Here is a 13,354-nt window from a genome sequence, read left to right as displayed (position 1 = left end):
CCATAGGACTCCTCATTGTTTTGAAACTTGCTTACACCAATGAGTGTCACTGAAGTGTCATGCCTGAGCTTTAAAAATAGCCACATAAAGTTAATGAAATTGCCAATGAACACAAAAGTCAGTGTTTAAATTAATTCTTACGTTTGTTTAATAATTTACAACGTATTCCTAAGTATATGAAGCAAAACAAGATGACTGATGCGACAAGGCGCACCAAGAACTATTGCACTGCCCAGCTAACTGCTGGCGTGAGACACACATGCTACAACGGCAGTATTGGACCGCTGCATATATGGGAGGAGGGCACAAGTGTCTTGGGAATTCAGGCACATGGACCTGTCCCTTCTGGTGACCCACCGCTGCCCTGCCATCAACGGGCCCCCAGGCCTTCCCCCAGCCTCTCTGCACAGCCAGCTGGGGGCTGGCCAGAAAGACAAGCCTGGCTGCCCTGTAAGAGCTGCGAGGGGCCGGGTCCCGGCTAGGGACTGGGTACATATCTTATCCGGCAGCAGAGCGGGCGGGGGGGCAGGAGCCAGCTCCCCCCAGCACCGTACCTGAGGTGCGGCCTGTACCCGCCGCTGCGTGTCAGAGGCAGGGCCCCAGCAGGAAGCTGAAGGACCCCCCCCACACACACTCCAGTGGGCAGGGGCTGGGCGGGCAGGCCCCCTCCCCACACACACACTCCAGTGGGCAGGGGCTGGGCAGGCAGCCCCCCCCCCCACACACACACACACTCCAGTGGGCAGGGGCTGGGCAGGCAGCTCCCCACACACACACTCCAGTGGGCAGGGGATGGGCGGGCAGCCCCCCCCCACACACACACACTCCAGTGGGCAGGGGCTGGGCGGGCAGCCCCCCCCACACACACACTCTAGTGGGCAGGGCCTGGGCGGGCAGCCCCCCCCCCACACACACACACACTACAGTGGGCAGGGCCTGGGCGGGCAGCCCCCCCCACACACACACACTACAGTGGGCAGGGGCTGGGCGGGCAGCCCCCCCCCACACACACACACTCCAGTGGGCAGGGCCTGGGCGGGCAGCCCCCCCCACACACACACTCCAGTGGGCAGGGCCTGGGCGGGCAGCCCCCCCCCCACACACACACTCCAGTGGGCAGGGGCTGGGCGGGCAGCCCCCCCCCCCACACACACACTCTAGTGGGCAGGGCCTGAGCGAGCAGCCCCCCCCACACACACACACTCCAGTGGGCAGGGGCTGGGCGGGCAGCCCCCCCCACACACACACACTCCAGTGGGCAGGGGCTGGGCAGGCAGCCCCCCCCCCCCCCCACACACACACTCCAGTGGGCAGGGGCTGGGCGGGCAGCCCCCCCCACACACACACACTTCAGTGGGCAGGGGCTGGGCAGGCAGCCCCCCCCACACACACACACACTCCAGTGGGCAGGGGCTGGGCGGGCAGCCCCCCCCACACACACACACTACAGTGGGCAGGGGCTGGGCGGGCAGCCCCCCCCCCCCACACACACACTCCAGTGGGCAGGGCCTGGGCGGGCAGCCCCCCCCACACACACACTCCAGTGGGCAGGGGCTGGGCGGGCAGCCCCCCCCACACACACACTCCAATGGGCAGGGGCTGGGCGGGCAGCCCCCCCCCCCCACACACACACTCTAGTGGGCAGGGCCTGGGCGAGCAGCCCCCCCCCCACACACACACTCCAGTGGGCAGGGGCTGGGCGGGCAGCCCCCCCCACACACACACTCCAGTGGGCAGGGGCTGGGCGGGCAGCCCCCCCCACACACACACACTCCAGTGGGCAGGGGCTGGGCGGGCAGCTCCCCCCCCACACACACACACTCCAGTGGGCAGGGGCTGGGCAGGCAGCCCCCCCCCCCCCACACACACACTCCAGTGGGCAGGGGCTGGGCGGGCAGCCCCCCCCACACACACACACTCCAGTGGGCAGGGCCTGGGCGAGCAGCCCCCCCCACACACACACACTCCAGTGGGCAGGGGCTGGGCGGGCAGCTCCCCCCCCACACACACACACTCCAGTGGGCAGGGGCTGGGCAGGCAGCCCCCCCCCCCACACACACACTCCAGTGGGCAGGGGCTGGGCGGGCAGCCCCCCCCACACACACACACTCCAGTGGGCAGGGGCTGGGCGGGCAGCCCCCCCCCCCCACACACACACTACAGTGGGCAGGGGCTGGGCGGGCAGCCCCCCCCCCACACACACACTCCAGTGGGCAGGGCCTGGGCGGGCAGCCCCCCCCCACACACACACTCCAGTGGGCAGGGGCTGGGCGGGCAGCCCCCCCCACACACACACTCCAATGGGCAGGGGCTGGGCGGGCAGCCCCCCCCCCCCACACACACACTCTAGTGGGCAGGGCCTGGGCGAGCAGGCCCCCCCCACACACACACACTCCAGTGGGCAGGGGCTGGGCGGGCAGCCCCCCCCACACACACACTCCAGTGGGCAGGGGCTGGGCGGGCAGCCCCCCCCCCCCACACACACTCTAGTGGGCAGGGCCTGGGCGAGCAGCCCCCCCCACACACACACACTCCAGTGGGCAGGGGCTGGGCGGGCAGCCCCCCCCACACACACACACTCCAGTGGGCAGGGGCTGGGCGGGCAGCCCCCCCCCCACACACACACACTCCAGTGGGCAGGGGCTGGGCGGGCAGCCCCCCCCCCACACACACACTCCAGTGGGCAGGGGCTGGGCGGGCAGCCCCCCCCCCCCCCCACACACACACTCCAGTGGGCAGGGGCTGGGCGGGCAGCCCCCCCCACACACACACACTCCAGTGGGCAGGGGCTGGGCGGGCAGCCCCCCCCCCCACACACACACACTCCAGTGGGCAGGGGCTGGGCGGGCAGCCCCCCCCCCCCCACACACACACACTCCAGTGGGCAGGGGCTGGGCGGGCAGCCCCCCCACACACACACTCCAGTGGGCAGGTGCTGGGCGGGCAGCCCCCCCCCCACACACACACACGCTCCAGTGGGCAGGGGCTGGGCGGGCAGGCCCCCCCCCCCCACACACACACGCTCCAGTAGGCAGGGGCTGGGCGGGCAGCCCCTCCCACACACACACACACGCTCCAGTGGGCAGGGGCTGGGCGGGCAGCCCCCCCCCCCACACACACACGCTCCAGTGGGCAGGGGCTGGGCGGGCAGCCCACCCCACACACACACTCCAGTGGGCAGGGGCTGGGCGGGCAGCCCCCCCCCCCCACACACTCCAGTGGGCAGGGGCTGGGCGGGCAGCCCCCCCCCCCACACACACTCCAGTGGGCAGGGGCTGGGCGGGAACCCCCCCCGGGCAGGGGCTGGGCGGGCAGCCCCCCCCCCCACACACACACTCTAGTGGGCAGGGCCTGGGCGAGCAGCCCCCCCCACACACACACACTCCAGTGGGCAGGGGCTGGGCGGGCAGCCCCCCCCACACACACACACTCCAGTGGGCAGGGGCTGGGCAGGCAGCCCCCCCCCACACACACACACTCCAGTGGGCAGGGGCTGGGCGGGCAGCCCCCCCCACACACACACACTCCAGTGGGCAGGGGCTGGGCGGGCAGCCCCCCCCCACACACACACACTCCAGTGGGCAGGGGCTGGGCAGGCAGCCCCCCCCCCCACACACACACACACACTCCAGTGGGCAGGGGCTGGGCGGGCAGCCCCCCCCCCCCCACACACACACACTCCAGTGGGCAGGTGCTGGGCGGGCAGCCCCCCCCCCCCCACACACACACTCCAGTGGGCAGGGGCTGGGCGGGCAGCCCCCCCCCCCCACACACACGCTCCAGTGGGCAGGGGCTGGGCGGGCAGCCCCCCCCCCCACACACACCCACTCCAGTGGGCAGGGGCTGGGCGGGCAGCCCCCCCCCCCACACACACACCCGCTCCAGTGGGCAGGGGCTGGGCGGGCAGGCCCCCCCCCACACACACACACGCTCCAGTGGGCAGGGGCTGGGTGGGCAGCCCCCCCCCCCCCCCACACAAACTCCAGTGGGCAGGGGCTGGGCGGGCAGCCTCCCCCCCACACACACACTCCAGTGGGCAGGGGCTGGGCGGTCAGCCCCCCCCCCCCACACACACACTCTAGTGGGCAGGGCCTGGGCGAGCAGCCCCCCCCACACACACACACTCCAGTGGGCAGGGGCTGGGCGGGCAGCCCCCCCCACACACACACACTCCAGTGGGCAGGGGCTGGGCGGGCAGCCCCCCCACACACACACACACTCCAGTGGGCAGGGGCTGGGCAGGCAGCCCCCCCCCCCCACACACACACTCCAGTGGGCAGGGGCTGGGCGGGCAGCCCCCCCCACACACACACACTCCAGTGGGCAGGGGCTGGGCGGGCAGCCCCCCCCCACACACACACACTCCAGTGGGCAGGGGCTGGGCAGGCAGCCCCCCCCCCACACACACACACTCCAGTGGGCAGGGGCTGGGCGGGCAGCCCCCCCCCCCCCACACACACACTCCAGTGGGCAGGGGCTGGGCGGGCAGCCCCCCCCCCACACACACTCCAGTGGGCAGGGGCTGGGCGGGCAGCCCCCCCCCCCACACACACACCCACTCCAGTGGGCAGGGGCTGGGCGGGCAGCCCCCCCCCCCACACACACACCCGCTCCAGTGGGCAGGGGCTGGGCGGGCAGCCCCCCCCCCCCCACACACACACGCTCCAGTGGGCAGGGGCTGGGCGGGCAGGCCCCCCCCCCCCACACACACACACGCTCCAGTGGGCAGGGGCTGGGTGGGCAGCCCCCCCCCCACACACACACAAACTCCAGTGGGCAGGGGCTGGGCGGGCAGCCTCCCCCCCACACACACACTCCAGTGGGCAGGGGCTGGGCGGGCAGCCCCCCCCCCCCACACACACTCCAGTGGGCAGGGGCTGGTCGGGCAGCCCCCCCCCCCCACACACACACTCCAGTGGGCAGGGGCTGGGCGGGAACCCCCCCCAGGCAGGGGCTGGGCGGGCAGCCCCCCCCCCCACACACACACTCTAGTGGGCAGGGCCTGGGCGAGCAGCCCCCCCCACACACACACACTCCAGTGGGCAGGGGCTGGGCGGGCAGCCCCCCCCCACACACACTCCAGTGGGCAGGGGCTGAGCGGGCAGCCCCCCCCCCCACACACACACTGCAGTGGGCAGGGGCTGGGCGGGCAGCCCCCCCCCCACACACACACTCCAGTGGGCAGGGGCTGGGCGGGCAGCCCCCCCCACACACACACACACTCCAGTGGGCAGGGGCTGGGCGGGCAGCCCCCCCCCCACACACACACACTCCAGTGGGCAGGGGCTGGGCGGGCAGCCCCCCCCCCACACACACACACTCCAGTGGGCAGGGGCTGGGCGGGCAGCCCCCCCCCCACACACACGCTCCAGTGGGCAGGGGCTGGGCGGGAACCCCCCCCGGGCAGGGGCTGGGCGGGAACCCCCCCCGGCAGGAACCCCCCCTCCACACACACACACTCCAGTGGGCAGGGGCTGGGCAGGCAGCCCCCCCCCCCACACTCCAGTTGGCAGGGGCTGGGCAGGGGCTGGGCGGGCAGCCCCCCCCCCCCACACACACTCCAGTGGGCAGGGGCTGGGCGGGAACCCCCCCCCGGCGGGAACCCCCCCCCGGCGGGAACCCCCCCTCCACACACACACACTCCAGTGGGCAGGGGCTGGGCGGGCAGCCCCCCCCCCCACACACACACTCCAGTTGGCAGGGGCTGGGCAGGGGCTGGGCGGGCAGCCCCCCCCCTCCACACACACACACTCCAGTGGGCAGGGGCTGGGCGGGCAGCCCCCCCCCCCACACACTCCAGTTGGCAGGGGCTGGGCGGGCAGCCCCCCCCCCCCACACACACACTCCAGTTGGCAGGGGCTGGGCAGGGGCTGGGCGGGCAGCCCCCCCCTCCACACACACACACTCCAGTTGGCAGGGGCTGGGCAGGGGCTGGGCGGGCAGCCCCCCCCACACACACACACAAACTCCAGTGGGCAGGGGCTGGGCGGGCAGCCTCCCCCCCACACACACACTCCAGTGGGCAGGGGCTGGGCGGGCAGCCCCCCCACACACACACACTCCAGTGGGCAGGGGCTGGGCGGGCAGCCCCCCCCCCCCCACACACACTCCAGTGGGCAGGAGCTGGTCGGGCAGCCCCCCCCCACACACACACACACACTGCAGTGGGCAGGGGCTGGGCGGGCAGCCCCCCCCCCCCACACACACACTGCAGTGGGCAGGGGCTGGGCGGGCAGCCCCCCCCCCCACACACACACTCCAGTTGGCAGGGGCTGGGCGGGCAGCCCCCCCCCCCACACACACACTCCAGTGGGCAGGGGCTGGGCGGGCAGCCCCCCCCCCCACACACACACTCCAGTGGGCAGGGGCTGGGCGGGCAGCCCCCCCCACACACACACACACTCCAGTGGGCAGGGGCTGGGCGGGCAGCCCCCCCCCCACACACACGCTCCAGTGGGCAGGGGCTGGGCGGGAACCCCCCCCGGGCAGGGGCTGGGCGGGAACCCCCCCCGGCGGGAACCCCCCCTCCACACACACACACTCCAGTTGGCAGGGGCTGGGCAGGGGCTGGGCGGGCAGCCCCCCCCCCCCCCACACACACTCCAGTTGGCAGGGGCTGGGCAGGGGCTGGGCGGGCAGCCCCCCCCCCCCCCCACACACACTCCAGTTGGCAGGGGCTGGGCAGGGGCTGGGCGGGCAGCCCCCCCCACACACACACACTCCAGTGGGCAGGGGCTGGGCAGGGGCTGGGCGGGCAGCCCCCCCCCCCCACACACACTCCAGTTGGCAGGGGCTGGGCAGGGGCTGGGCGGGCAGCCCCCCCCACACACACACACTCCAGTGGGCAGGGGCTGGGCAGGGGCTGGGCGGGCAGCCCCCCCCCACACACACACACACTCCAGTGGGCAGGGGCTGGGCGGGCAGCCCCCCCCCCACACACACTCCAGTTGCCGGGCGGGCAGCCCCCCCCCCACACACACTCCAGTTGGCAGGGGCTGGGCAGGGGCTGGGCGGGCAGCCCCCCCCCCACACACACTCCAGTTGGCAGGGGCTGGGCAGGGGCTGGGCGGGCAGCCCCCCCCACACACACACACTCCAGTTGGCAGGGGCTGGGCAGGGGCTGGGCGGGCAGCCCCCCCCCCACACACACTCCAGTTGGCAGGGGCTGGGCAGGGGCTGGGCGGGCAGCCCCCCCCACACACACACACTCCAGTTGGCAGGGGCTGGGCAGGGGCTGGGCGGGCAGCCCCCCCCCCACACACACTCCAGTTGCCGGGCCGTAGCAGGGCTTGGTCCGCGCCTGGCTGCTGCCGACCAAGCAAGTGTGACAGTCCCACTGGCTGCCCTCCGGGCTGTGTCCCGCGTGCGCCCCCGGCCCAGCCTCGGCCTGACCCCCGGCTAAGCCCCACTCACTCTCCGTAGGCGCCTTCGCCCAGGGTCTGCACCAGGTCCCAGTCCTCCACGAAGGGCACGGCCATGGCGGCCGAGTCCGGGCCCGGCCGGGGAAGGGAAATTAGCGGGAGGTGACCCGGCGCGAGCCCCTCGCCTCCCCTCAGAGCCTTTCCCGCCCAAACACGGCGCCCCGCCCCCCGCGCGCCACGGGCGTAGCCCCGCCCCCTCCCTATCGCGGGGGCAGCTCCTCCCGCGAAGGGATGAGACCGGGCTCGGGGGGCGGGGCTCCTGTCCTCGCTCTGCTGCCGCCTCACGGAGCGATCTGGGGACAAACGGAGCCTCCCCCCTCTGCTCCGAAATGCGAGTTCGCTTCTTGCCCGGATTCCTTGGGTCTCTGTGGCTGCGACTGTCTCTCCCGCTGGTTGAGCTGGGGGAGCGGGCCCGGCCACGGGAGCTCAGCCCCTAATAAACCATCCTGTGAGCCTGCCAAGCGAGCACCGTCCTGTCTGTGCAACCCCCCCCCCCCCCCCCCGGGCCTGGTTTGCAAAGGGGAGCGAGTGATGCAAACGCCGGAACTGAACTCATCTGTGTCTGAAGCGCCTGGGAGGAGGAGGCTGGCGCTCGGAGCTGCTGGCAGAGATGTGCAGGCCCCTGGCAAGCAGATGCCGGTGTTGAGCTAGAAGAAGGAAGCAGCTCCTTGCAGTATCCCTGGCCATGTGGAGGCAAAGCAGCACTGCTCCTGTATACATTTAAATGGACACAAGTTAATGTGTGGAAGGGAAAAATGTTGCAGGTACTTGCTTCCATGTTATTTCAGGTAAAAACAAGCTCTCCCGAGGCTAAACCGGTTACCTCCTCCATACAGGAGCATCTCTACCTACAGGCAGTTCTGCTAAATACATATACCAGGCAGGAGTGCACATTCCCATGTCTTGCATAGGGCTTAGCATTGCACAAGCTTCCTGTCTGACTATACTCCATCTCTCCCAGACACTGGGGAGGGGGAGTTGCTGTTAGCACTGTATGCTGCTCAGGTGAGCGGTGGGGATGGCTGGGTCCAGAGGAGCCAAGCCTTGATGGGGGCTCGTATGCACCTGGACAGACCCTGGTCAGCAGGACCTGCCTTAGGCCGATTCATCCCATTCTCCTGAATCGGGCCCCGCACCTAAAGGGGCCCCGTGCCCTGAACCTGGAAGTGTGCCGGGCGCCATGTGCAGTAAGTTATATGGGTTCGTGGTGCCCATGCTCCGGGGGGGAGGCCCAGCAATATTTGGAGCTGGGTCTTTCCTCTGGCCCTGCCTGGAGCGGTCCCCGGACCCCACCTACCCCCCCCCCCGCACATCCTCCCACCCCGTCCCCAGAGCGTCCCCCTCAGCCCCATCCCGTCCCTGCCGTGCGCAGCTTTTAGTGCGGCTCCTCCTCGCTGGTGCGCGCTGCCGGCTGCTGCCGCCGCCATGTGCAGTGTTCCCAAGTGAGTGGGTAGACACCCAGGTGTGACGTGACGTCACAGCCTGGGACTTTAAAACTGCTCGGTGCCACGTTATGCTGATCGGCCTAGCTCCGGGTTCAGAGTCTGAGTGCAGACTCCGGCCCCGCAAAGTGGAAAGCAGAAGGTGGGGGAGGGGAAAACTAGGGGACAGGGGTGGAAGAGGAAGGGGCTTGTGTGGAGGGGAAAAAAGGGTGGGAGAGGAAAGGGCTTGTGCGGAGCGGGAGGGGGAAGAAAGGGGAAGGCACCAAGGGACAGCGTGAAGGAGAGACAAATGCCAGGGGGCCAAGTGCAGACAATGAGGAAAAGGGCAGGAGGGGAGGTGTCAGTGGAGGGGGGGACAGGGTGATGCTGGGAGAGGAGAGCAGAGGAGAGGGGAAGGGAATTGGGGGCTAGAGGGCTGAGGGGGAAGTGCTAGGAGAAGATTTGAAAGAAGAGGTAGGCATGAGAAAGGAGGGGATGGAGCAAGTCGTGTGTGGGCACAGGAGGGACAGGAGGGGAACGGGATGTCACGTTACTGGATCTTGAGGGGAGCAGCCAGATCACTGATGCACCCATAGGTGGGGGTGTTGGCCCCAAAAATGGTATAGAAGGGGGCCATGTGAGGTATTGAATAGGAGCTTACTGTCTGCTGATCCTATGTACACTAGTCATATGATTGTATAATGTCTGTGTGTGTAGTTAGGATTCTGTGTAGATACTGAATATTTCTCTGCATGTAATTGAGCAGTGGGCAGAGCCTGGCCTATAGACATGCTAATCAGCGAGGCCTTGTGGGACAATGGCACTCAATGGGCCAAGGACACACCTAAAGAATGAGTGGTAACTCGTACCTAAAAGCTACCAGCAGGGGACACAGGAATAAGCCGTGGACCAGGTGACCTGCTGTAGCCAAGAAGAGACCAGGAAGGAGGGATAAATAGGCCATGTGGTGGTCTCTATCTTTGTTCTCAGCTCAGCACTTCATCCAAGAGGCAGCAGTGCAGGGATCAAAGAGCTGGAAAGACCTGTGAACACATCCTGATTCTAGGATGTGCAACAAGAACTTTTAAACCAGCAGCTGTAACATCTCTGCTAGAGCCTGCATCGAGGACTGGGAGATTTGATGCATGTAATGTATTATTCTTTAGCAACCTTACTCTCATGCTTTTCTTTCCTGTGGTAATAAACCTTTAGATGTTAGATGCTAAAGGATTGGCTCAGCGTGATTTGTGGGTAAGGTCCAGAGGGTAAATTGACCAGGGATCTGTGGCTGGTTTCTTGGAACCAGACATAACTTGTTCGGGGTAGGTGGGATTGGGTGCTAAGGCCCCCCACCTGTGTATAGGCCCGGGGCCACCTGGGGCATGGATATTGCTGGAGTGTCGGAGGGGTTTGCTCGTGAGGCTCCAGGCAGGCTGCTGAAGCTCTCTGTGGGACTGGTTTGTGGCCTGTTTGGAGTCTGGGGGCTGTAAGGAACCCCAAAGTTGAGCAATTCGCCCTGAGCGGACGCCCTCAGCTGTGCCTGGACACGGCCCGGTCTGTCACACGGGGTCAGAGAGTGGTGAGGGGGTGGGCATCAGAGAAAAGGAGGGCAAAGGGGGCAGGAGCAGTAAGGGAAGGGGGGACACCAGGAGGATGCAGGGCTAAGGGAAGGTGCAGGTGCCAGGGGATTCTGGGGGTGAAGCAGAAGGGCAGACACCTGCAGGGGAGGGACCAGCACTGGAGGAGAGAAACAGGACAGGTGTGTAGAGAGAGGTGTTAGAAAAGGGGATGAGGAGGGTGTGATGGCACGTTGGGGGTCCCCCGTCTCCTGCACCCCGAAATGGCACAAACAGACTGCACCAGCCGGTGGAATAGAGGAAGTTTATTGCCTCTCCAGGATACAGCACAGCACAGATGTAATCTGGTCACAGAGCTGGGCTAGGATGCCTCAGGCCCCCTTGAGATGGGGGAGACTGGGCCCCTAAACTCCAGCCCCTTTCCCTAGGCTGTCTCCTCCATGCCCCCAGACAGCAACTAACTAACCCTCTTCCAGCCCTGCCCCCCAGCCAGGGCAGCATTCCACCTTCCTTTGTTCCTCTCCATGGGGGGTGTCTGGCCACTGGTTTGCATAGTGACTCATCCTGTTTTGCTGGGTCGTGGTACCCACGACAGCCAGTGGGGGTTACCCCAGAGCCAGCAGCATAGAAACCAGCCAGGTACCCCCACTACATCACAGCTGCTCCTACACCTCTGCCCACAGTGATGCTCCTGCTCCCCCACTTCCCGCTCCCATCACCACCCGTTCCTGCCACCCTTCCCTCACCTCCCAATAAATAAAATACACTTGTCGATAAGGCAGTTTTATTTACATGAGGAAGGGAGTGCATAGAAACCAGCCAGGTACCCCCACTACGTCACAGAGGGGTAGCTCACATGATCAGAGTGGGGCTACTGGAGGAGTGGGTACAGGGGGAGAGAAGGGCTGATGGAGGGGGGCAGGTCGCAGGAGGGCTGAGGGCAGTGAGAAGGGCAGGAGTCAGGACAGCAGAGGAGGATGAGGAGTTGGGGGGCAGCAGGCACCAGGGGAGCTGATGGAGCAAGGGGAGGAGACATGGCAGCAGAGAGAAAAGGTAAAGGTTTATAAAATATTTATTAATAACTTGAGTGCCACAGTGGTACATCCAAACAACTCAGTACAGGTGCACAATACAAAATCCATTCTGTTCATGGGAGGAAACTCTTAGGCTATGTCTACACTGGCAGCTTCTTGTGCAAGAACATCTTTCGCAAGGGTTCTTGTGCAAGAAGTCTTTTGCAAGAACATGTCTACACTGCCATGTGCGAGCTGTGTTTTTGTGCAAGAGCATGCATGGCAGTGTGGACGCTCTCTTGCGCAAGAAAGCCCCGATGGCCATTTTAGCCATAGGAGTTTCTTGTGCAAGAAATCCCTGCCGAACATCCACACTACCCTCTTGCGCAAGAGAGCTTACACCTGTTAGAAAAGAGCGTAGCTCTTGCGCAAGACACCCTCTCTTACTACGCCATAATGTAAATTTCCTTGCGCAAGAGCAGGTGGACAGTGTGGCTGCTCTGTGGGTTCTTGCACAAGAAGCTGCGAGTGTAGACATAGCCTTAGAGGGAACACTTCCCCCAGCCTCTCTGCCCCCGAATTAATGTCACACACATTGGGTTAATGCAATTGCAGGATAGTTGAATGAGGCAGGTTTGGTGTGGGCCAAACTAATCCCTGTTGGTAGGAGGATGGTGGGAAAAGTCCTTTGAGAGGGGTGACATGACACCTTTTACTTCTGGTCATGTGCCCATCTTGCCCCAAGCATGTTACCTCCAGAGGCCTGGTTGATGGGGGTTAGAGAGTGTGGCTAATGGGGGTCGGGGCATGGTTAATGTGGGTCAGGAGGTGTGGCTAATGGGGCACCACCAAAAACTATACAAATCTGCCGCCCCTGCTAGGCGTGCAGTGGGAGGGGGCGTCGGCCCTGGAGTAGGAGTATGTCGGCTGCCTGTGCCGCAGGAGCTGTGAATGTAGCACAGTGTTTTCCTGCGCCGCAGGAGGGTGTGTATGTTGGTGGGGGATTTTTTATGTGCCGTGTTTTCTTTTGTTTTTCTCAATCAAAAATATTCCTGGGGCCCCCCACCATTGAAATTTTGTATGCTTTTTTTTTTTCCCCCTCAACCAAAATTGCTGCGGAGCCCCCTTGAAATTGTTTGAATTGGGTCCTGCTGGCCTGCCTGCGAGTACCTCGTGGTAAGGCCTGTGCCTGGTCCCTAGCAGGGCTTGCAGAAGTGCCAGGCTTGTCTTTCTGGCCAGCCCTGGTCGCCATTCACCTGAGCTCACTGTGCAGAGGGGGCTGGATCAAAGACCTGGGAGCCCCTTGGTGGGCACAGTAGCAGGGCAGCGGTGGCATCCCTTGGTGAGGGCTTGCCCTGAGAGGAAGGGAGGGATCCATTTGTCTATGTTCCCGAGACACTTGTGACCCACACTAACAACCTGATCACTAATTGAGAAATGGCTGGGAGGAAGGGGAGGAGAAAGAGTTACATAAGTAGCATCTTATATATAGTAGCCCAATGTCTGAGACTCTGTAACGCTGTAGAGTTACGAGTCACCTCTGGGGGGCGCTGTTGCCTCCGTGCTGCATGGAGAGTGTGGGGCCCAAACAGCCGCTTGCGCCGCTTGCTTCCCCGCGGCGGCCCAGCTGAGCGCCACGGCAGGAGGGGAAATGGAAGGAGCGGTGACGTACACGGCCCCACCCCCTGGCCGTGTATGTCACTAGGGTAGGGTTAAAAAAAACGGACACCCTTGATCGGGGGCCGGAGGGGGGAAGGAACCGGCCGGGAGAGGAGCTGGGAGGAGGGGAAGGGAGATGAGGGTGGGAAGCAGAGCTGCGGGGGGGGGGGGGGGTGTCAGAGGCAGTGTAGCTAGCCAGGGGTGAATGGGGGAGAGGCGGCCGGCGGGAAGCAAAGCTGGTCAGGGGCGGGGGTCAGAGGCCG

At 66.2% G+C, this 13,354-nt stretch overlaps 1 protein-coding gene across 2 annotated transcripts in view; it reads right to left on the bottom strand.

Annotated features, from left to right (window-relative positions):
- The window catches only part of LOC142824428 (serine/threonine-protein kinase Chk1), a 74,649-nt gene extending 67,050 nt beyond the window's left edge, over positions 1-7,599 (bottom strand). For both annotated transcript variants that reach the window (XM_075916370.1, XM_075916371.1), the window contains exon 1: positions 7,414-7,599. In XM_075916370.1, the coding sequence (XP_075772485.1) occupies positions 7,414-7,478 (65 nt within the window). In that variant the 5' untranslated portion in view covers positions 7,479-7,599. The remainder of the gene's footprint in view (positions 1-7,413) is intronic.
- Between the last annotated feature and the right edge of the window lie 5,755 nt (positions 7,600-13,354).

This window comes from Pelodiscus sinensis, unplaced genomic scaffold, assembly GCF_049634645.1.
Source record: "Pelodiscus sinensis isolate JC-2024 unplaced genomic scaffold, ASM4963464v1 ctg35, whole genome shotgun sequence".
In the NCBI taxonomy this organism is placed as follows: Eukaryota; Metazoa; Chordata; order Testudines; family Trionychidae; genus Pelodiscus; species Pelodiscus sinensis.
Note: the sequence above shows the minus strand (reverse complement) of the source record. Positions and strands in the feature narration are given on the sequence as shown.